Here is a 24,866-nt window from a genome sequence, read left to right on the forward strand (position 1 = left end):
ATTCTCTCGGATGATTTTCTTTGCAAGTGATCTTTAAGTTCTATGAAAGATTTGGTTCCAGGGCAAAACCGTCGGAGCAAGGTAGCGGTCCCATTTCATCTACTGTGCCCCGACGCTGTTTCTCCACGCCTTTTGTCTGGTGCTTCTTAGTACTGGTCCTAAGGAAGTACCCAGAGCTCGTTTGCAGCCTCCTCTTGAACACACTTTAGGAATCTTTGACGGTAGGAATATTCCTTTAGTTTCATCATTAACGACTACCTGCGAGATCCTGGACGCTTTGATGGAGAGCGATTGACTGCACAACGGCACCCAACGCATGCTGGTGTTGCTCTAAAGAAGCATCGTGGAGTTCATTCCACAGTTCGTCTCCCCTCTTTCTTTCATCGGGAAACAAGATTGCTAAATTTGAGCTTAAACTTGCCAATGATTCGTGATCACCAATCGAGGATTTTGCCGATAGCGTTTCTTCTCCAGGTTTCCACTTTTTCCCTCGAGTAGCAAAACTATACAGGTTGGCACAATGCAACGTCTTGAAAATATAAACTTCTGTAGATGATCCAAGTTCTTTCTAGTAATTAAAATCGACCGGATTGTTAAGCTTATATTTATTCATCTACAAAACCTTTCTACTCGTTTTTGCCTCTTCTATAAAGTTCTTACGAAATGACTTCCGGCGAGTCGGTTCTTCCACCACCTTAGTCGTCACGACTCAGTCCGGGGATCCGTTTCGCTTTCGCAAACTGTTAGCGAAAATAATTTTTCACTTTCTTAGTCTGCGAGCAGGCTCACGTTGGAGCACACGTTGGAGCAATCATGCTAGCATGAGCGAAAATGAATCCTGACATAATTACCATGGCTGGGTGTAAATAATGCATTAAGCTGTTTATCTGTTTCGGTTTGTAATATCGTGTATCTTGAAAACTGATACTTTCCTTGCACATTTTCGGCGGCGGCTTTTTAACAGTGCTGACATCCGAATTTGAAGAAGAAAAACAACTGCCAAGTTCCAATCTGTGCTCCGTGTGTCTTTTGATTCAACCCTGCAGCAGTAACCGCTAGAAATTCCCCTCTGTGACAGTTCCGGTGAGACTTGGTTGTTCCCCAGGTTGTTTAACAAAAACTCTATGATGGCAGACAAAAATTAAATTCAGCAGGTTGATCCAAATGGCCAAAGCTGCATACAAATCTAGCCATGCATGTATATTTACATGCAAAACTGTGTGAATCGGTATTTAACATACACTCTTTTTTTATAATAATATTGTTTTTTCTCTGGCTGAGGTTGAATATTCTTATTTTTCTGCCGATTTTAGGCTGGAATATTTTTCTGAATATATTCTTAGATTTTAGGGTATGAAATTTCAGTTTTCGAATGTATTTGGTGTCTGGATGGTGTAAAAATAATTTTGGAGCCAGCCTGCAGGCACTAAAGCCTGATATCACACATTACTTCTTGCAGAAATGTTTTGGCATCAAACATACAGCAAGTGCTGTTTTTGCTGCTTTTTGGCTAGTTTTGCTGTTTAGAGAATGGAACAATTTTATACGGTTTAGTTAAAAACATAATTGCATTGCATTTGCAAATTTTCAACAGACAAAATATTGTTTTTTTTTAAAAAATCTCAGCACCGGGTTTATTCGTAAAATATTCTTAAAATTTTGTAAATTTCAGCCTCAATATTCTTATAAAATGATATTTTCATAAAAGAAAGAATGGCAAGAAACATTGCATGAAATTTTCAAAGCAAGTCAACTGAGGCAACCTATGTTATATTTCACCTGCTTTTACATTTTGCTATACCAGTTCGTAAACTAAAATTCTATCACGCAGTATATAAGCAGGTATGCAATTTATAGCGTCGTTCAATGACACGCAGTTCGGGTTTACGTTTGAAGACATTCGGTTGACATGTTAACTGGAAGATGTAATTTGCGTATTTATATTCGAGGCAAACATTTCACTGAGATACAGACGTTCCCCTTCATCAGGCTAGCAAATACTTTCGATGCTAAATGTAGACACTATTCGAGAAGAAGCTAAAATATCTAAAATGTACGAAGCTAAAATGTACAAATAGCAGTAACGAAATAATGATATAAACAGTAAGGTAAGGTAAGGAAAGGTAAATATATTTTAAGCCAGGGGCTCATGACAAAAACGCACGACTATTTACAATAACATTACTGCTTACAATTACTATATTCGCTAAGATGAATTCAAAATTAAAACATAAATTATTCCTAAGAGCAACTAGTCCTAACAGTAAAAAGTCAATAATTCTTCCAAAACGACAATGCAAGCCAATGTAAAAAAACACAAACAAAAAAACTACGCGATTATTTAGTGAATTTTGGATTTCAATCGCAGAAAGTCGAAGCACTGCGATATTTTTCGATAACAATTTTTCGGGGATATTTTCTAATCGAAGAATAATTGGCCTTTCCGAGACCGTTTATACCGATTTGATTTTAACTAAGCTAGATATTGATAAAATAACTGAACTCATTGATGGACGATATGTTGTTATCCCTTAACGGTTATTTCAAAAGAAAAGATTGTAACCGTTGCACCGGGAACGTCACTATGCCAACACTTTACGTTCAAGAACTGAACCATTCTAATGTGGCAAGTGGTTGTTTTAGTAATATCTTGCTGTTTCATGGAGGGAACATCTAAACCTGCTCAAGCTTACAGCCCAATTACGTGGCCTCAGAATCTACAAATAAAAATAATTCAACTCCTTGGTTGAAATGCACTGTTATGTTTCTATTTACTTCAGTCAATATATCAATCCATTGAAAGTTTGAAAGTGGTTATCACCATTAAACAATTGATGACAACTAAGCGAAACTAATTTCGATAACATTTAACGTCTCAAGTCCAATGAAAGGAATTTCTGAAGACAGAGAGGAATTCCCTCAGCAACAATGACAAACTTGTCTAGAAGACCCCATCAAACGGCCTTTTGTTTTCTTTTGCTTAAAATTGTGATCTTAATCGTAATTTTTGTGATCAGTAGACGTCTTAAACTTGACTTTTAGTGAAAACGATTGTTACTCGAAGCACTCTTTCTGTTTGATCTTACGGTTCTTAAAATTACTATGATTAAGACGAATTTCCACTTTTTCTCGCTTGGCCAAATTTTTGATTAAGTAAATACTTAGCGGCCTACCCTAGACGAATGTAGCTGGGCATTCGCTGTTTCCAAGCTTTACAGATGCAAGCATGTCCTAGTAGTTTTAGTATGTGCTTCTATAGTTATTTTAACTTAAAAGCTCTCAATGTCAAACTTATTCAGGTTTCATGTTAAAGATCTCTTAAAAGGAGGCAAAGTCATATACACCATTCAGTTCTCCATAGAGAGCTAGCCTGGTCTAAAGGTTTCCATTATCGCGAAAGATGGACTTCAAAGGACGATATCTAAAGAGAAGAACATATCACAGTAAGTTTTACTGTGATATACAGGGTTTACATTGTTAGCAGCTAGGAATTATCATGATATTTCCCTGTGATTCCATTTTAAGACCCCAGGCAACTGGAAGAAACGGTTTATTTTTGAAAATCCTTCCCTGTTGTTTCGTAGAACAATGAGGCCGCCAGGCATGAAATATTTTAGCATGATGGCATAGTTGTGAAAACTCAGCACCGCAGTTAAATTTTGGATGCACAATTTGATGTGCTTATCTTTGGTAGATGTTTAGGATTTTGGACCAAAATTAGAACAACGCATAAAAGTGTCTTATTCCTTGCAGATTGCACTTATCAAGTACCACTGACCAAAAACAAACTAACCAAGTAACAAAATTAACGCCAGTAGTATATTCCTAAATGCTTTTGATAAATTATTTCGATCTTCCTTCCACTCACCATCTTGGGACCCTGTATGTGAAAACCTCAGATCATGTTGTGAGAAGCTGCTTTGCTCATCTGCCTTCTCACTGCGGGGACAGTAGCAGAGAGGAGGGTAAGATAAAAGCTAAAATAGAAGCTAAATGTTGTTTGTCCCCTCTCGAAAATTTTATTGACGGTAAGGAAGTTCCAAAACGTGGCAAAATTTCAGATACTTCAGTTTTTTTTGTGTTATCTTATTAACGTTCGATAACCATTCCATTCGATGAGATACGAATGTAATTCAGAGCTCTTTCATAAAAGGTTGTGCAAGCGGCGAATATAATGACCGTGAAATAACAAAGAGAAAAATAACATAGAGAATGCACTGGTCATCCAATACGTCGTGATTTAATGAGGATCAAGAACAGTCTCGACGCAGACGTTAGCAATTAAAATTTGCACGACACAAACTCTTTGAAAGAAAGGAAGATGTATGAGATTCGCAAATTTTTATTCAGAGCTGCAAAACAAAAAAAGTAATTTGTTCCTACTCTTGTTTATCTGTTTGCTATAAGAAAACAGTCTTTTGCACAGGCTCAATTTTAGGGGTTGTTTCACAAGTTTTTTGCTTAACTACAAATACTGAGCAACATAACCTTTACGCTTTGTCCATGCTTTTTTTGAGTGATTTTCAATCAGAAGAATAAATACGATGTTTTTATTTACTCCCTAGATATCAGGACAACTGGCAGGAAAGTTAAAAAGAAGCTAAGCTATACGCGGCAGATGCGGTAGCTTGTAATGCTCAGTTGTTTTAACTGCTTTGAGACTGGTATGATGTAGTCCTTAAGGTATCATGGTAGGTGGATGTTTACGAAAAATGCGAAAAATCTTTTGCTTTTCAAATTGAGAGGACTGAGATAAATATTTTGCAAAAAGAATGGAAAGAAAAGCTTTTTTACTTTTTAAGATAAAGAGAAAAACTATTTTTGAATCTCATTAACCTCTTTCGGCGCGTTGACACCTCTAATTAAAATTCACCGCCAGTTGTCACATCTAATGCGAATTGCGGTGTGATATTCCATTTGTGTGATATTCCATTTGATCTGGTTGTTTCATCGCAAGTTAGCTTTCGTTTTTGTCAAATTTTCTTTATGTCAGGACGAAAACGCAAGAAAACTTCTTGCCCATCTTCGTCTTCGAAGAAGCCAAAGAGGCGAAAATCTGGTCGAACCCAGAGGTTCAGCGTGGGTCGCGCTGTAATCATAGTCCAGCCAATGAAGCTGAAGGACAAACTACAACAAGTGCTAGTCGCACAAAATTGCTGGAGAACGGACGCGATTCCGAAACTTCAACAACAAGAGAGTCAAGCGCATATGTAGACGATGATTTCCTCTTTTTGGCTTCACGAGGCATGGTTTCAAAAATGCCTGGAGAACAAAGAAGCCTAAACTCGAGCAACATATTACCAATGCCGCCGACGAAATCTTCTAAGTAAAAGAAATCAGGGCAGTTTAAATATAAATACAAACCTGTATAAAGCTCTTGGCAGTTTGTCGCTTCTCGGACGATTTCACTGCGACGGGTTTCCCCGCCAGAATTGTAGACGTCTATTTATTTCAAGTTGTCATAAGCCATTGTTTTAGTAATCTGACCCATGCCGGCATCTGTCAGTGCGGAGGGGATTTTTAACACCTAATCATACCAATCTCATAAAAGGTTTTTCGTCTTTTTCTCGATAAAATGAAACTGCATATAAGGATAAACATTTTTAGTTCGTTTACGCGCGTCTTCCTACGGAATTGGCTGAAACTCGGGAGGTATGTTCCAGGATACCTCCTTCGAAAAAGGATGTCGGGCTTTGTTTAATTTCGCTTCCCTTTCAAAGTTAGGGCCTCTTTAGTGGAAGGAAACGTCCGCATTGAAAATATCAAAGTTTAGGAGGATGTAGAAAAACCCAAATCACATCTGGAAAATCGCCGACGCTCTTTTCGAGGGTGATGTGTGAGAAAACATTTCCGATGTTAATCACGCATCTCCGACAGTTCACTCGCGGAAGCGAACCAGTTTAAGCGAAGCAGTGTTCCTGGGTATTTCTTTTAATATCACTGCGACAATGACTTTTTAGAAAATTTCAAAGATATGATAGTATTCTATAACTATTAAGCTTTCAGAAAATGTATAAGTTGGTGGGGTTTTCTTTCAAAGCGCCAGCGTATAAAGAACGCGATTTCCAAACACTGTCAATCCACCTACTATGATACCTCAACTAACATCGTAACTACATGGAGCAGGAAATTGGCTTGTTGGCTTAGTTTTCGGTTCTGTCCTCGTGTACCGGTTCACAAGAACCGATGCAAAAGACCCAACAATGTTCAGCAGCTAAACAAAGGTTCGTAAAGAAAGAAGTACAATGGTACACCAGGACACAACCTAGTTTTCTGTATCCAATTTAAGTGCTGGGTAGATGTATAATTTTTTCATGCAGTATGTTTCAATTTTGGCAGAAATCATCATCCGATTTTGACGAAGACGGAACTTTGCATTAACTCTTACATGACAATGGCAGTCTGAAAGTACTTGTGAGTGGAACCTATTATATCTACGCCCAAGCGTTTTTTGAAGCCTATCCCCAAGGAGGTTCCTCGCATAATCGCGTGGCTCTAGCTGTAAATGGCGAAACAGTCTCTTTGTTTCAGAATTCGCTCGGAAAAGGCTCAGACTACGGCAACCGGTTTACTGGGGCGACAAAGAAGCTGACAGAAGGCGACCAAATCAGCTTGATTGATGTGTATCCCAGCAAGCTGTGGACGGAAAAATTACACACTTTCTCTGGAACCATGAAAATCAGTGGGTGTGGTTAAGCGAGTATAAGACAACTCACGTGTAAAGCTATCGTGTGTATGCCTCGGAAAACATTTCTTAGTCTGTAGTGGATCATCAGTCATATCAAGTCTTCACTAAAAAAAAAAAATAAAATAAAGGTGACGGAAATATAGTGGTACAAGACAACTATAACAAGGTATGTTGAAAAGAATGCGAAATAAAAGGATTCGAAATCAATTTGTGTCATATTATGAGGTTCAATGAAAATAAAATGGGTATTAATTGTTCAAAATATCACTGTGTGGTCTTTCCTCTTTTGCGTCAAATGTCGCGGTTCGGTAAGAAAAAAATCATCGCTGAGAAAGATTGGAGTCTTTTGCAAAATTGTTATCGAAAAATATCTCTGTGCTTCAACTTTCTGCGATTGCGATCGAAAATTCACTAAATGATCGCGCAGTTTCTTTACATTGGTTTGCATTGTCGTTTTGGAAGAATTATTGACTTTTTACTGTTAGGACTAGTTGCTCTTAGGAATAATTTATATTTTAATTCTGAATTCATCTTAGCGAATATAGTAATTGTAAGCCGGTAACGTTATTGTAAATATTCGTGCGTTTTTGTCATGAGTCCCTGGCTAGGAAGATTGCGCAACCACTCCCTACGTTTACCACTTGAAATATATTTACCTTTCCTTACCATACCTTACTGTTGATATTATTATTTCGTTACTGCTATTTGTACATTTTGGCTTCGTACATTTTAGATATTTTAGCCTTTTCTCTAATATCGTCTACATTAAGCATCGAAAGTATTTGCTAGCCTGATGAAGGGGAACGTCTGTATCTCAGTGAAATGTTTGCCTCGAATATAAATACGCAAATTACATCTTCCAGTTAACATGTCAACCGAACGTCTTCAAACGTAAACTCGAAAGTGTCACTGAACGACGCTATAAATTGCATACCTGCTTACATACTGCGTGATAGAATTTTAGTTTACGAACTGGTATAGCAAAATGTAAAAGCACGTGAGATATAACATAGGTTGCCTCAGTTGACTTGCTTTGAAAATTTCATGCAATATTTCTTGCCATTCTTTCTTTTATGAAAATATCATTTTATAAGAATATTGAGGCTGAAATTTGCGAAATTTTAAGAATATTTTACGAATAAACCAGGTGCTGAGATTTTTTAAAAAACCCAATATTTTGTCTGTTGAGAATTTGCAAATGCAATGCAATTATGTTTTTAACTAAACCGTATAAAATTGTTCCATTCTCTAAACAGCAAAACCAGCCAAAAAGTAGTAAAAACAGCACTTGCGCGCCGTATGTTTGATGCCAAAACATTTCTGCAAGAAGTAATGTTTGATATTAGGCTTTAATGCCTGTAGACTGGCTCCAAAATCATTTTTACACCATCCAGACACCAAATACACTCGAAAACCCTATAATCTAAGAATATATTCAGAAAAATATTCCCCCCTAAAATCGGCAGAAAAATAAGAATATTCACGGAAAAACAATATTATTATAAAAAAGAGTGTATGTTAAATACCGATTCACACAGTTTTGCATGTAAATATACACGCGTGGTTAGATTTGTATGCATCATTGGCCATTTGGATCAACCCGCTGAGTTTAATTTTTGTCTGCCAGGATAGAGTTTTTGTTAAAAAACCTGGGGAACAACCAAGTCTCACCGGAACTGTCACAGAGGGGAATTTCTAGCGGTACTGCTGCAGGGTTGAATCAAAAGACACACGGAGCACAGATTGGAGCTTGGCAGTTATTTTTCTTCTTCAAATTCGGATGTCAGCACTGTTAAAAAGCCGCTGCCGAAAATGTGCAAGGAAAGAATCAGTTTTCAAGATACACGATATTACAAACCGAAACAGATAAACAGCTTAATGTTATTTACATCCAGCCATGGTAATTATGTCAGGATTCGTATTCGCGCATGCTGGCATGACTGTGTCAGTGGGTGCTCTTTTATCAAAGGTCAATTTCATGCCAGCGTACTTTACGTTCAAGAACTTTACCGGCAATTCTAATGTGGAAGGTGGTTGTTTTAGGTACCCATTTTATTGGAGGAGAACATCTGAACACTCAAGCTTACAGGTAAATTTCGTGTCATCCCGGTTTTTCTATCTATTTCAATCCATTAATCCACTAAAGGTTTGAAACTGGTTATCACCATTAAACAATGGACGACAATTAATTCCATATCATTTGACGTCTCAAGTCCAATAAAAGAAATTTCTGAACACTGAGGGGAATTCCCTTAGCAACACATGGCAAACTTGCCTAGCCGACCCCATCAGGTAGGCTTATGATTAACTGATGAACTTCCTGTTTTTCTCGCTCGGCCAAATTTTTGATTAAGTAGTTACTTAGAGGCCTGCTCTAGACAAATGGAGCTGGACATGGGCTTTATTCAAGCTTTACAGATGCAAGCAGTTCCTGACGGATGTCTTCTTAATGTCAGAATCTGCAAATAAAAATAACTCAATACCTTGATGGAAGATACATTGTTAGTTTTTCTATCTATTGCAATCAACCAATCAATCAATTTACTAATGGTTGAAAATTGGTTATCACCATTAAACAACGAACGACAATTAAGCGCAATTTCGATAACATATAACGTCTCAAGTCAAATGAAAGGAATATCTGAAGACAGAGAGGAATGCCCTTAGCAACACATGGCAAACGTTCCTAGCCGACCTTATTAGTTAGACATTTGTCTTCTTTTGTTCAAAATCGTGGTCTTTGATGGTAATTTTTGTCCTCAACATTACCCTTAAACTTGATTTTGGGTATGCAAAAACGTTTGTTAGTCGGGACACTCTTTCTGGTTGGTCTTACGTTTCTTAAAATTTGTATTATTATGACGAATTTCCAGGCGCTCGCTTGGCCAAATTTTTGGTGAAGTAAATACTCAGCGGCCTACCCTAGGCAAATGTAGTTGGGCATGCGCTGTTTGAAAGCATCACCTAGTAGTTGTAACATGAACTTCTATATTTATTTCAAACTTATTTCCACTTAAAAGTTCTCAATTTCAAACTTATTCAGGTTTCACGTTAAAGATGTCTTAAAAGAAGGCAAAGTCACATATAACGTTCAGTTCTCCACAGAGAGCTAGCCTGGTCTGAAGGTTTCCCTCATCGCGGAAGACTGACTTCAAAGGACGATATCTAAAGAGAAAAGCAGAGTGTAGTAAGTTTTACTGTTAGCAAATTTTACATAGTTAGCACCTAGGAATTATCATGATATTTGCCTGTGATACCGTGCACCGACCCCAGGCAACGGGAAGAAACAGTCTCTTTGTAAAAATCCTTCCCTATTGTTTCGTAGAACAATGAGGCCGCCAGGCTTGAAATATTTTAGATGGCTAGATGGGAATTACAATATCCATAACCTCTGTGAGAAAACGTTTAAATCTTAATATTTTTTTCACTCTTCCTTCTTAGTTAGATAAAACTCTAGACAAATGAAGGGCGACGATTTTATACGGGCATTATTTTGGGCGAGTCCGCGTAAGCCCGTATTAAAAAAAAAATTCTAAAGTAGAGATTAGAAGAAGAATCCAGTTACCATTTCCCTTAGTTTTAAGAACTCAGTACCGTAGTTGAATTTAGGATGCGCAATTTGATCAATAAATCTTTCGTAATTGTTTACGATTTTGGACCAAAATTGTAACTACGCGTAAAAGTGTCTCATTCCTTGTAGATTGCACATAACGCCAAGTACCACTGACCAAAAATTTTAATAACCAAGTAACACAATAATCAAGCAGTGTATTTCCTAAATGATTTTATTACATTATTTCGATATTCCTTCCACTCAGTATCTTGGGACCTTGTGTGTGAAAACTTCAAATCATGTTGCGACAAGCTGCTTTGCTCATCTGCCTTCTCATTGTTGGAACAGAAGCAGGGAAGAGGGTAAAAAAGAAGCTTAAATATTAGTCTGCTTATTGTTTGTTCCCTTCTGAAAAATTTATTGACGATAAGGAAGTTCCAAAAACCTTCAATAATAAAACGTTAGACTACCGTCTAAACCTACTCATGACCAGGTCTAAGTTGCTAATGTTTGGGAGGCTGTGTTTAGACTCCGTTTAGGCGGAGTTTAAGATAAGTGACGTTTAAATAACCCGGTTTCCCGGTTGAAACCCGGTTTAGACCAAGACCTTCTTAAACGACGCCTAAACTTCGTTTAAATATTCGGCCCAAAGAGTCTAGAATCAAGTTTTGTGCCTTACTACAAATACTGATTAATAGCAACTTCTTTACGCTTTGCCCATTCCTTGACTTTCTTTCAGAAGAATAAATACGATGTTTTCATTTACTCCCTAGATAACAGGACAGCTGGCAGGGAATTTACGCCAAGCCATGACTTACGCGTCCGGTGAAGGGAGCTTGTAATAACCACTTATTTTCGTAATTACACGAAACAGTAAATTGGCTGGCTGGCTTAATTTTCTGTATCCAATATACATGCCGGGTAGATAGATAATTTTTTCATGCAATATGTTTCAATTTGGCAGGAATCACCGATTTTGACGAAGACGGAACTTTGATAGGACTCTCAAATAACAATGGCAGTCTGGAAGTACAGAAGGGTGGAACCTATTACATCTACGCCCAAGCGTTTTTTGAAGCCTATCCCGAAGGAGGTGCCTCGCGTAATCGCGTGGCTCTCGCTGTAAATGGCGAGACAGTCTCCTTGCTTCAGAATTCGGTCGGACCTGACTCCGACTACGGCAACCGGTTTACTGGGGCGATAAAGAAGCTGACTAAAGGCGACCAAATCAGCTTGATGGCTGTGTTTCCTAGCAAGCTGTGGATGGCAAAAGCACACACCTTTTATGGAGCCATGATAATCTTTAAATAATCGAGTTGTGTAAGGCAACTCACGTATAAAGCTATACCGTGAGTATGTCTCGGGAAAACTAAAATTAAGGTGAAGGAAATAATGGTAGAAGTAAACTATAACAAAACATGTTGAAAAGAACGAGGAATAAAGGGATTCAAAATCAATTTGTGTCATATATTTTGTGGTTTAATGAATATAAAATAGGTATATTCTGTTGAAAAGCTCATCGTTTGTCATTCCTTTTTACGTCAAGTGTGTTCAGTTTTATAAAAGTCATCGCCGGGATAGCTTTCCCTTTTTGATTGGAGTCTTATTAAACGACTTCAGTCCCCGTTAATCTAACCGGATACTCGGTCATTATTGTCTGCAAATCCCGAAAATAAGACGTTGACAACAGTAGTTAGCAAGCAACTACGGCCATTTCGGGTCTCAAATTTCATTTTCCCTTAATTCTGTAAATATTTTCCATTTCTGAAAAAAATAAAAATTGCGAATGCTATAGGAAAACCAAAAGGACACCTTGTTATTCTGTCATGACAGACTCCGGTGGAGTTTTTATTTTTTATCGTGCTCTCAGAATACGAATTCTCAGAATCGTCTAGTTAGTTACAAGACCGCCTTAGGATGATAAGCGCAATTGACTGTCTTAAAAATCTGCCTTTCTAGAACGACTAATGGACATTTTAATATATATTACAGCGACTACGTGCACATTTAAATGGTTTCTTGATCGTCAATTAACACTATGCAGGTAAAGACATATCAACAGTCTTATCAACGTAGCAATAATTAGATTGTTCTATTTATCCATTGCACAGCTTGCCGGTTCTCAAGTTCTACTTCGAAATACTGTCATGGTTAATTCAGTTTCGGTATAATTTTGATTTCACCACTATGACTTTCGGTCGTGTTTTAAATATTCAGCTAGCTTTTGTTTCACAACAGAATAGAATGTGAATCGGTAATAAGTTTCATTCAGCGTGACACTCTGCCTTAACTCCGTCCCTATTAATAAGATATTTAAGATAGTACGCGCGCTCTCATTGGTCGATAGGTGTGATTAAATGAGAGTATGTAAACACGGTTATATTCTTTAAAAGCAATAGATGGCTTTTTATCCGTGTTCCGTAGCCTAATCGAAACACTCGGGGTGAGGGGTTGGGGGAGGAATTTATGCAAACCCGAGACGCAGTAAAGGTTTGGGTTTGCATAACTGTCTCGAATTCTCCCAACCCCCTCGTGTTTAGATGAGGCTATGTATGATACAAGGAAAGAGTCCTCTATTGCTTAATTCCATCGGCGTTGTTCTCGAACTGTATTTCTTCTTTGGACGACGGCATCTCTTCCATTATCGACGAGAACTTCTTTTCTTTAACACTCTCATTCGTTTTCTTGTTGATTCTTTTAGAAAAATCTGTGAAAAATATAAAAACAAGGTGTAAACACGGTTGCAAATGAACTCCCACGTAAGGTGAAGGACTGACGAAACAAAATGTTTTGTTGAAACTTAATTACTACGGCATATACATGCATGCTTGCTCGGTACTCATAAGTAATAGCATGTTATGACAACAACGAACAGAACACCTTAAAATCAGCAAATGTGCCTCGAGTCTGTCTTTCTGTTTTCCTCTTTTTCGAAAATTATTCACATCAACATTTTGGCTAATTTTTTTTTGTTTTTCAAAACGTTTACCACGCACGTTTGATAATGGGAACATTTTGGTCACAACGTTTTGTTAGCATATTGATTTTCACTGAGAAAATAATCCTTTTAAATGTCGCAGTATTTAAGGTTGTAGTACATATAAGGGCAAGTAGTACCATTATTTTATCCTTACCAGTCAAATTTTGCGTTCTTGAAACTCTATGGCGGATGAAACAGAACCAGCCTTTCAAAACACTTTTCACCTAATGAAAAATATCAACAAAGTGTGCGTCACCTGAATTCTTTTATGGGGAGGCAGGGCCGCAGGGAAACAGGGAAGCAAGGAAACTGTTTTAAAGCAGGTAACCGGAGAGCAGGTAAGCTGGTAAATTGCTAAGCTTGTGAATTTGTTGTAAGGAAGCATGGATGCAACAACGCAGAGACAAGCACAGGAACGCGGGGAAACAAGCAACGAAGTAGTGATTTCTCTTATGGCGAGGGAAATAGCTAGCGTTATGATTTATCCTTATCCTGAGCGTCGAAAATGTGTAGAGCACTGGATTGATAGAAGAATTAACCGGATGAACAAAGACTGCAACGAACATGCAAACCTCTCCGTCGTTGTCACGGAAACGATCGATAAAAGCAAGGATAATGAAAATAATTACAGGAACCCAGCAAGATGATGGCCAACACTCTCCTTGCCAGAGCGGATTCTCTTTTGATCATTTCTATAAGAACTCACGTCAGATTCACCATGAGCTTTGACTCTTCGCTGTGACTTTGAGACTGACAATAATGGCGATGTAGGCTGCCACGATGAAAAGGAATGCTGCGAGGTTCAAAGCAATGTACACACCCACTGAATACTCCCAGCCTGCCATTTTTTCTGAAGACAATTGTAGAGGAAGGCACACCGACGAACGACCTTATAAGAAGAAAGAGAGAGAGATATCGAGACACGTTAGATTTGAAATTTGGAGGCAACAAGGCGTGGTAAATGATATCACGATAAAATTGTTTTGAAAATGGAAAATTGATTAACTTAGATATACTCCGTGAATACCACTATTTGTTATATGGCAGGGTAGTCTTGAAGTAAATCCGAGCGTTCCGATCGGTTCTTTCTTGGTCGGAATTTTACCATATACGGACCGTCTCAAACTTTGTATTTTGTGTTCTTGAGTGTCATCGATCCAATAAACAACTTACTAACCTAGCTTGCTAAAGCCGTAAAGTACTCTTTTCCTAATATAGAATATTCTCCTGGCCTATCTCAGCTTTCAACATGAAGTAAACCAATTCAATGAAACAGTTATGTACATAAACTATTTTATTATTATTATTATTATCATTATTATTAATACAACATTGACTACAATAGGACAATTAAAGGAGATACAAAAGGTAATAGGGAAGGTAATGGTGTGTGTTACAAAAATACAAGCAAAAAAAGGAATTACAAACTATTACAAAGTACAACATTTCGAGTATGAAACAATTAATAATTAATTAAATTAATTAATAATTAATTAAATTAATTAATAACTTAACTAAGTAAGTAAAATGAAAAAACTCAAATAAAGTCTTTCCACTTTTTGTTGAAATTGTCAATGGTTTTATTTTTAACTGCTATTTGTTGTGAAGTATTTAATTTGTTCTTAAGTAAAGAAGGAAAGCCGTCAAAGGGTACATCATCGCTGTCTTGGATAGTGCAAAAGATATAATACTTAGCCACCAAGGTGGCATAGTTTAAAATGTCTTTTGATTCTGTGGTGTTATCATGCCAACCAAAAAGGATATTATGTTCGGTGAGAGTTATTGTTTTTATGTTTTTCAAGTCACCAATTTTGAAATGCAGACCAGAAATTGGAAATTACAGAACAAAGGTAAAATAAGTGAGGCAATGTTTGCGGTTGGATTTTGCATAGCTGACAGATTTCAGAATCGCATAGCTTCATTCGGAAAAGGGAACACCTAGTTGGAAGTTTGTTGTGGATAATTTTATTTTGAAAAATTTGAAGCTTTGTTTCGAGCGTGTTAACAAAGGGGAGGTTATAAACTTTCTTTACGCATTCTTTCGAGAAACCATATTGTAGTAATTTTGGTTCAGCAGTTGGGGGTTGAAAGTAGTGGTCTATAATTGCTGCATAGGCAATACGGGTGGTGAAATTCTTAGACAGAGGAGGTTCTTGTGACGCGTTGTCATTTTCAATTGCGATTTCTGTGCGTTTGATTGTGCGTCAGTCCAGCTTGGTGGAATGGCGCTTATTAAACCATAGCAGGCTGTAAACGAGACATAAAGCTGAAAGATTCCTTGAAACTTGTCACGTGATAAGAACTTAAAATTTTCGTCAAGCAGGTCATTTATGTACATGATCCCAGTTCGATGACATTGTTTTAAATAGATCATCTGTTTATCTATTACAATGTTTTTACTGTTCCAGATAATTTCGTTTTGCTTGTGTGTATTGTCTTCTAATATAATGGGTTTGTTTTCTTGCCAGTACTTTAATATTGCGTGATAAAAGGGTGGTACATTATTCAAATTCAGTAACTTAACGTCATATCTATAGTTTAGTAAGAAAGAAAGACCGCCGTGTTCCCTGAAGAAATGTTCGATAAGAGTTTTCCATGAGGAGTAGGAGTTTTGGCATATTCTTTTAATCCAGTCAAATTTGAGCGCCGTGTTCATTACTTCAAAGTCGATCATTTTTAATCCGCCTTTATTTTTTTCACCAGCTATTGTCATTCTCTTAATTTTAGGGGGGTTACCCTGCCAAATGAAATTAAAGATCATGCTGTTAATCGTGTCAGACAAGTTTTTAGGTAAATTAAGATTGGAGCTGTTGAAAATTAATTTTGATAAAGCTAGAGTTTTGACGATGTTTATTTTGCCAATTAAGGTTAGTTTCCTATTTTTCCAGATATTTAAAATCTTATTCATATTTCGCAGCTTTTCATCGAAGTTAAGCTTATCAGCTTTGGTGGTGTCGTAGGAGAACAATACACCTAAGGCACAGATGGGATCGACAGGCCAGTTGAAATTAAAAGGAGTGTCGGATCTGTTTTTCCACTTGCCAAGCCACATGGCTTCAGTTTTGGAGGTATTGACTTCTAGACCGGACACAACTTTGAATTGGCTTAGCAGCTTAAGTAAATGACTAATAGATTCCGTGTCACTGAAAAAAACTGAGGTATCATCCGCATACATGGTCGTTTTAATTTCGTGGTTTCCTAATGTTATTCCTTTGATGAGATTGTGATTTTTGATGGCTCTTGCGAGAAGGTCGAGACCGATAACAAATAGAAGGCCTGATAGAGGACAACCTTGTCTTACTCCACGCGTTAAAGAAAAGAAGTGAGACGCGTGGCCATTGTTCAGAACACAGCTGGAAATGTTGGAGTATATAGTCCTGAACCATTGTAGAAAATTTGGCCCGAAGTTGAAGAGCATGAGAGCTTTCTCTAAGTAATTCCACTCAGTGGTATCGAAATCCACAAAACTACCATGCCAGGAGAATTTTCTTTTTCCAAATAAAGCATTAGATCTTGAATTAATCGGATATTTTCACCAATGTAGCGTCCTTTTACATAGCCAGTTTGGTCGGGATTTATTATTTTAGGTACTTTTTCTAAGCGATTTGCTAAAACTTTGGTGAGAATTTTGTAGTCAAAGTTCAAAAGAGATATTGGTCGAAGATTTTCAAGAATGGTTTTATCTTTATTTTTTTTGGGGGGAATAAGAGAGATTATTCCTTGTCGTTGGGATATCAACAAGGAGCCGTTTGTGAACGCGTAGTTAAAGCTTCCAACAATCAGCGATTTTAGCTCTGGCCAGAAAAATTTTAAAACTCAGTTGTTAAGCCATCGGTACCGGGAGATTTGGCTAAAGCGAATTCTTTTAGAGCTTTAAAGGCCTCAGTTTCTGTGATCAAACCTTCACATAAAGCTTGCTCGTTGGCGGACAAAGTAGAAAAATTGTTGGGATTAAAGAACACATCATCATCAGGTTAGTCGGCGCTATCAGATTTTTGCGAATTATATAAAGATTGGTAAAATTTGCTTTGTTCTCCTAAAATATCGAACTGGTTAGTTAGGACTGAACCATTTTGAAGTTGGAGACTAGTTTTTTAGAGTAGTTTCGTTTTTCAAGGTTTAAAAAATATTTGTTGTTGCGTTCCCCTTGCTCATGTCATCTTGTAGGGCTCCTAAGGATAGTGCCGCGAGTTTTGAGAGCCGTTATTTTTTCTAGACGAGCCCGAGTAGAATTGAGTTCGCATATTATATGCCTGTTGTTTTACCTTTTCAGCTTTTAAAAATAATTCATTAATTCTTTTCTGAAGGAAGGTTTCTTCAGCTCGTCTTTTTCTTGCTTTAGTCTTAGAAAATTTGACGGTAAAACCTCGGATTTCCATTTTGACGAGGTCCCATTTTAAGCCTAAATCTTCAATGTCACGGTATTTCTCTACAAAGTGTTTTAAGTTTTCGCGCATACATAAACTATTTACTACAGAAAAAAAAAAAAATTAAACATGTTATCTTCCTGCACGATCGGTCCGTATTGGGTAAAACTGCTCCCGAGGTCTTGAGAATGGCTCGCGGCCTGTGGCTTCCGCCGGGCCATTTTTTAGATACATGGCGCAGTTTTTTCTCCAGTACAGACCTCCTGGCCGGCAATAACGTGTACATCAATCTGCTCTGCTACCAAACAAAGCTTTTTGGATAACATAACGCCTGGTTGAGTTGGTCTTTTTGAAATCGGGATATATGAGCACATGATCATTGCTGCAACAAGTTGGTAGGAAAAGTGTGAAAGTCGCCGTAGACATTCAGGGAGTGCCGCTTGCAACTACGTCTTTATACTTTACTTTACTATCCAAATAAAATTTGAGGGTCTCTGTTATCATCAATGCGCACTGTTAAATCCACACTTGAAACATGAAACGCGAGTTTGTTATAGTGAGGAAGTAATTTCTGCCGATAATAGCGAGGTGTACGTAATAGCGGAGTGTTCCAAGCGTTATCAGAAGATATATGTGCGGCGATCTACGCAGTGCACTTGAATACCAAATGGCTTTCTTCAAGAAAGTTTTTGGAGCCCTGCATGCTTTAAAAGTGGTTTTCAAACTGCTTTGAATGAAACCTCTTCTTTTTTTCATGATTTCTAACAAAGAAACAAACCCAAGAGCCACTGGACACTTGAAATAAAATGTGTTGAAATCTACCGGTATGATGGATATGCTGGTTGCTGCTACTTACACGAGTTTAAGGCCAGAAAGATGTCTGAAAGTTGGTAGCGGAATCTCTCTGAGCGGATTTCTCGATAATGACCTGAAAATTATACGAGAAAACAACTATTTTTAGTTTTGCAGGGCATAGTTGTACAACTGTTAGTTGTCCAGGGCACCCTTCGATAACAGCATTTGCTGACGGGTGTACCCTGGTTAAATATGTTTATATTAAGTTATTATTTAACAGCGTGCTCAAAGATATAATATTCACTCTGTGGCACTGAGTTACACTGGAAAACAGGACAATGTTAAATTGTAAATTTATTAACAAAAGTAATTGATAAATCATTTATAACTAAGTGTTACTTACAATGTGGTCAAATTCCCTAGATCATCAAAGAAGTACCAACGGATCTTAAATATACTATTGCTGGACAGTTCGCTGAAACGGCAAGAACATATACTGTTTACGATCGACCAATCAGGTGTAAAATAAAACTAATTTGAGTTGGCTTTTTTATAAATGCAAACTTATAACATGTTCATGATCTTAACTGTGGTTTGTTATGCTATTTGTGCCCTTAGTAAATGATCCTCAGAGGTCCCTGTTTCGCTTGTTATGTAGCCGTCTGCTTCCTGTTTTGAGGAATTTCTACATTGTTTGACTTGAACTCTGACTGATAATACTATTCGTTATGAGACTTACGCGTTCTATTCTTGCACGAGCGTTAAAATGTCTTGCACGCGCGCTAAAATGAGACAGTAGCTTGAGTACCTCAATAGAATTCACAGTGTTCCAAACACTACATCTGTCAAGAGAACACCTTTTTAAATGAAAATTAACATTTATTATCCCAAATTTATTAATGAGAACAAATTATTTATTTCTTCAAGTATGTGAAATTGCCAATCCTTCATATTAGCTAAACTCATTTCACTCTATTTTTATGTTCAACCATGAACTGACTTTAAGCAGCAGGAAGAATTTCTCTGTTTGACAACTAACTTGTCAAGAGAACACTTTTCATACATGAAGTCCACGCAGGATACTTGCGGCATAGAAGTACGGTTTTTTGAACGATTGCTCCAAATTCAAAATAATGTACAACTTATCCAGTTTCCTTAGGCTATCTGGCCCCGGTTGTCCGAAAGCCGATTAGCGCTAACCCACGATTAAATCGTCCAAATTCACAGAATAAATTTATTCTTCGATTAAATTCTGTTCCTCGAGGCTCGATTAGCACTATCCAAGGATTAAACTAAGGGTTAAATTTAACACACCTAGCTAATATAGCGAGGTGGATTAACTCGCTAATCGGATGAAAAAACAGACAAACAAATCAAAATGGCGGACTTACAGTTTGTTGATTTTGCTTCAATGCTGGGCCCGGTAAGGAAAGAAAAGCAATTCTGGCTACCTGACGACTTTTCCAAAATAGATGTTTCTATTCTCTCACGGACGAGCCATCCCGCGTCCGGTTTTCCCGCGTTCTTTCACAACACGGACGGACCGTTGTTCGGCAATCCGCAAAATGTTTTACACAACGAGGGCGAAGCAAGAAATCATGAGAAATTTCAACATTTCCGCTCTCAGAGGTAGAAATCGTCGCTTGCTAACCACTGCAATTTAAAAGGAAAGATCAGCGTTGGAATTAAACGCTTTTTTGGCTTGATAAAGGCGAGTATAATAGACAAAATATTGTTACTTTTTACTACATCGTGAGACAAACGATAATACACTTTATTATTGCATCTACCACGATGAATAACAACAACCTTTTCCTCGACAATATTGTTAAAGTTTCGTTTACTGTCACCCTTGCTTGTTCTTCAAAAAGTTATTTATCTCATTCGGCAGAATTAAGATAATCAATCTCCGCTTTCGCTTCTTTTCTCAGTTTATGGCTTTCTTCTTTTCTAGAGTTTTCCCCTAGCCAAACTTACTTTATCAGCGCATCCGATTAGAGGCTATTCTAAATTCCTAAATTACAAAGAAGTACGGCTGAAAGTTAGACCGGTAAGCGTTTTCAAGAGCTCACTGATTTTTCGCCTGATTAACAGAGCTTTGTCCAGCGTTTATCTTGCACAGATTTTTTATCACAGCTCTAATTTTAATTTAGGCATATTTATTGGTTCTTATATAGAAAGCAAATGTAGTTAAGAAATAAAACTGGGCTTTCTTTTCCCTTTTATTCAGCAACATTGTAGGAGCCGTCAATTATCCCTTCCCTCCCCTAGTGCTACACCATTTTCTCCCACCACAGACCGGTTTTACCGCGTTAATCCGAGTTTAATCAGGAATCCCCCGATTAGTTATCCCGGGAATAAGGAACTCAATCGCGGAATAACCGCTAACCTCGGGTTTTTTAATCGGCTTTCGAACAACCGGGACCTGGTTGTTAAGCAACAGATGATCCACTCATAGAAAGTGTACGCAAAGGCGGCCAGGTGTGTTACACAACTTGATTAAACTTAACTCAATGAAAAATCGATCAGCAAGTATACTTACAGAAACTCAACATTGAAGAGGCTGTTGAATGCATTTGGATAAATGTGAACTAGACCACTGTTGAAAAGATCTCTACGAGAAAAATATATTTTTTCATAGTTTAGAGTAACGATACAATGTGATGCCCACTTTCTGATCGATGCCAATCCCTGACCAATAATAAATAACTTCAATCTTTGTGTCGTGATCTTTAATTTCCAAAAAGCCCTAAAATACTCTGAAAAGAAAGCTAACATTTCAGCTTACGAGTATTATTATACATTGAACTCACTATCTCTTTTCTAATTGGTTGAAAGCGTACACTGAATTTTCGAAATCAGCGCCTGTGACGTCGTCTCTGCAGCTTATACAATAATCTTGTCAAGGACACTCAAGGTCACGGGTAATCATATCAAGTTCGCGCGCTTTGTGTTGCTTGCCGTCAGCGAAGAAACAAAAACATGACTTCCATTTTTTTCGTTCAATGTATAATAAAACAGTTATTAGATTCGGTTTTTGTGATATCCAGAATAATCAAGGTCTCGGTAAGGGTTGCCAGCCTCAGCCTTCGGCTTCGGCTGATAACCCCTACCTCGACCTTGATTATTCTGGATATCACAAAAACCTCATCCAATAATTGTTTATTATCTTGAAGAACACTTTAACAAGCTTCCTTTTTTTAATGCCACCATTGATAAACTGAGGGCCTGTTGAATGATTTCATCACAAATTTCAATCAAAGTCGATTTTTTTTTCTGGCGTGAGGAAACTCGAAGAGTTCAAGTGGTATCAGAACAGTAATCAATTAATTTTATCTGCAATTGAATTTTTCTGGAATAACAATAGTTCTGCAAAATCATTGGACTGATGCAGAGCTAATACGTTAGTTGCTTGTAATCGACCGTATTAAAGACAGAGCATTCATCGTAAGCCGCTGAATAGAAAAGTCTCCTCCATAAACTACTGAACTGAACCGTCCATGAGAATGGACACTGCCACCATCAACAAGATTTGTTATCCAACATGTTCTGAGGGAGCTAGACGAAACTTGAGGCGGAGGAGGAGGAGGAAAAGAAGAAAGGAAAGACGTGTCCTTCCATTTAGTGGTAGATTCGATTGGCTGTTAATTTCTAAACTACTACCTAAATGAAAGCAGTAAAACCAACGACATACTTACAAATACACTAGGTTATTTAACCATTGAGACTGTTTGAACGAATAGACCATGTTCGTATTCTCCGTGTTGGACTGGAACTAGCTTGCAATTGAGGCTCATGCGGGGGAATATCATTAAAAAGAGATTAATGTCATTAGCATTTGAAAACACTCCCCGCATTAGCCTCAGTTGCAAGCTAGTTCCAGTCCAATACTGGGAATACCAACAATGCCTTTTGTGGTGATTGAGTTGTTGGAAAGATCTCTACAAGAAATGCAGTCGTTAGCACTATGGAACTACTAAAGATACCATAAACAGTGGCTCTGACCGAATGGACTGCTTACATGTAACAAGCGTACCACATCGGAATAAAATGTACCTACAAAATTAATAACAAGTTCCTTTAGCTTGCGACTCGAAAGGAGACAATACCTGCGAACAGAGACTTTAAACTAAACGTAGGAAAAAGGTCACCTATCCTTGGAATCAGATACTTCCAATATAATCCTACTGCATGGCTTCTGCCAACCAGACGTTATTGGCAATGATCCTCCCTTATCTTAAAATAACCGAAGTATTATAAGAGTACGCAGATTTGAAAACAGGCTTATTATATATTTAAGCAGTCAGTTATAGAAAGTAGGGATATGATGGCCACTGCTGTGTACTAACAGAGCAACTCTACTCTTGGCACGTGTTGCAGAATTTTCAAGTTCGTTGTTTGTAATCCATCTCTTTCTTCTTCAGTCTCTGGGCACTTTCCATTCGATTAAAAATTCTAGTTAGAATTTAGCAAATTTCCGGTGGAAAAGAATAGAACAGCATTTTCCGAAATTTCCAGAAAGGAGAACGATTTCTCGAGGTATACTTCTGAATGTAAAGAGAGTTCAGTCCTGAGGTAGCGTGCGATTTGATGAAATATATCAAACACGAAAGACCGTGTTTGACTACATTTCGAAACACCGAGAAGGGAGTTAAAAAGACGACACTTAGTGGAATACTTTGATGAGCTTGGAGGTGTTTGGAAATGTGGTCAAACACTGTCTTGAGTGCTTGATGAATCTTCTCAACCGAAACTAAAACTATGGAAAATACGGAAAATTAAAATGATAAAAATCTATGGTATTTTGTTAAGATATATCCAAACATCGTCACGGTCATGATTTTCTCTGTTCAAACTTGATGGATTATTACTGACTTTGAGAAGGTTGTACTGCAAAACAAAAACGACTGAAACGGTTTCGTTTAACCTCAGCAAATTTCGTATGATAGTTACAGGTATCTTGCCTCTCGTGGTACTCCTTTTGGAACTGTTGTCAGTTACGACAGTTGACAAGAATCTAAGGAAAGAGCTGCAGGATTGAAAGAACAGCTACAAACTATAACCAGTTTGCAAAGAAAGAGGGGGTAAAAAAGGGTATAAAAACGTTTATTCTTGTTCCAACCAACAAGTTGGCTCAAAATTTGTTTAATAGGCAAGGATGAGAAATGAAAAGAAGACGATTCACTAGAAAATTGGATAATTCAGAACATTGAGAAATGAGTCATATGAATTTCACAGTGTTTAGATTATGTCCCGATTTATCTCATAAGGTCTCATATTAAACGACCACTTGCCCATCAGGACGCTAAGCGAGAAGGGATAAATGCCACTCTGAGTTATACTGAGACCGAATTTGGCTTCGACGATGAAGCAGGTTCAAACCAATTTATATTTGTGTAAATTGCTTTCTCTGTTGTTCGCTGTACCTGTGTAAACACCTGTGTATATGAAAATAATGATATTAGAAAAAAACATGATTTATACTCAACGTAATATTTGCATAAGAAGAATAGAACGACAGCATTGTTGACCTGGATGTGCTTTCTTGTTTTCTTATTTTTCAAGGCTTTGCCAGTTGTCAAAGATTGCCATATTTCACAACCGAGCAATAATTGAGTCATTAGATCAAGAGCGAACACGGCGCTATGAGCTATTGGCGGAAGAAAAGAAGCAAGACTGCTCATAATGCCAGCATGATAAAACCTTAGGACTGTAGAAAATACTGTTTACTTTCATTACCTTAAAAAGTAATTTTTTGCGCGTATTTAAAAGCTGAAACAAGATGTGGTGCTTTGGAAGACAGAAGTTACTTCTCAATATTTGGAATTTATGCTGGAAAATAACTCGACAAGTAAGCCAAAAATAAAGGAAGTTATCGCCTACCATTTTGCCATCCGACTGATAGCAAAACCTAAAAGGCAGAAAATTGCAGCAGACTTTTCTTGTCCACAGAGATTATGTCGACATGTGCAGCAAATGAAAAATTGAACTGACTCCCTTTTGTTTAATTATGGCGTGAGATAGGATAGAGGGAATAATTTGCATAAGTCCAGTCCTTAATTAATTTTTGTCATCCGTCAAATCTTATCAAACTCAGGTGTTAGTGGGAGACAAGATCAATATTGTAATTTATTGTCAATCGACCAATCAGAGAAAGACGATGGCAGCAAAATCTAGAGTACTATTTGCCTTGTTTATTTAGAGTGTGGGCTGCGTTTTTAACGGTAAAGATGACCAGTAATTCGTCTTCAGTTGAGTTCACCATTACACAAGAAAAATGTTTGCTTCCTAGCTAAGAGTCCCGATCATTTAATAATGGCGTATAGTAATGGCAAAAGTAGATTCAGATGTATCTAGAATAATTCAAACAAGATTTAGATGGCTGTCATATGGAATTTCCAGATGTTTGTGCCAGTGAAATCCACTTTCCTTGATCTCATACCAACAAAAAGGTAATTATTATGAACGGCATTTTCCGGGTTT

At 37.5% G+C, this 24,866-nt stretch overlaps 1 protein-coding gene and 2 long non-coding RNA genes across 4 annotated transcripts; 1 reads left to right on the forward strand and 2 right to left on the reverse strand.

Moving 5' to 3' along the window:
* Positions 1 to 2,112: 2,112 nt before the first annotated feature.
* On the reverse strand, positions 2,113 to 5,444 carry LOC149118789 (uncharacterized). The gene is made up of 3 exons (XR_016201837.1): positions 5,365 to 5,444; positions 3,869 to 3,939; positions 2,113 to 3,421 (listed from the first exon to the last, which is right to left on the reverse strand). It is a non-coding gene; the product is annotated as an uncharacterized LOC149118789 (long non-coding RNA).
* Positions 5,445 to 9,729: 4,285 nt separating this feature from the next.
* LOC110047205 (uncharacterized) lies at positions 9,730 to 11,698 on the forward strand. 2 transcript variants are annotated; one of them, XM_089272860.1, is made up of 4 exons: positions 9,730 to 9,875; positions 10,507 to 10,603; positions 11,015 to 11,070; positions 11,204 to 11,698. In XM_089272860.1, the coding sequence occupies exons 2-4, from the start codon at positions 10,541 to 10,543 to the stop codon at positions 11,550 to 11,552; spliced, it is 468 nt and encodes a 155-aa protein (XP_089128986.1). In that variant the 5' UTR covers positions 9,730 to 9,875; positions 10,507 to 10,540; the 3' UTR covers positions 11,553 to 11,698. The 2 variants fall into 2 exon arrangements, with proteins under 2 accessions (XP_089128986.1, XP_089128993.1); XM_089272867.1 differs by having other exon boundaries at positions 11,015 to 11,066; positions 11,206 to 11,698.
* A 356-nt stretch (positions 11,699 to 12,054) lies between these two features.
* LOC110047206 (uncharacterized) lies at positions 12,055 to 18,907 on the reverse strand. The gene is made up of 5 exons (XR_002296467.2): positions 18,787 to 18,907; positions 18,445 to 18,516; positions 13,928 to 14,110; positions 13,376 to 13,445; positions 12,055 to 12,948 (listed from the first exon to the last, which is right to left on the reverse strand). It is a non-coding gene; the product is annotated as an uncharacterized LOC110047206 (long non-coding RNA).
* Between the last annotated feature and the right edge of the window lie 5,959 nt (positions 18,908 to 24,866).

Source organism: Orbicella faveolata, unplaced genomic scaffold (assembly GCF_042242905.1).
Source record: "Orbicella faveolata isolate gen_17 unplaced genomic scaffold, um_ofav_v1 contig_1, whole genome shotgun sequence".
In the NCBI taxonomy this organism is placed as follows: domain Eukaryota; kingdom Metazoa; phylum Cnidaria; class Anthozoa; order Scleractinia; family Merulinidae; genus Orbicella; species Orbicella faveolata.

Bases quoted from the DNA above. Each gene is read 5' to 3' on its own strand.
- LOC110047205 (XM_089272860.1), top strand. From the start codon at position 10,541: ATGTTGCGACAAGCTGCTTTGCTCATCTGCCTTCTCATTGTTGGAACA. The intron at 10,604-11,014 runs GTAAAAAAGAAG...TTTACTCCCTAG, and splicing joins GAACAGAAGCAGGGAAGAGG to ATAACAGGACAGCTGGCAGG. The intron at 11,071-11,203 runs AGGGAGCTTGTA...TTTCAATTTGGC, and splicing joins ATGACTTACGCGTCCGGTGA to AGGAATCACCGATTTTGACG.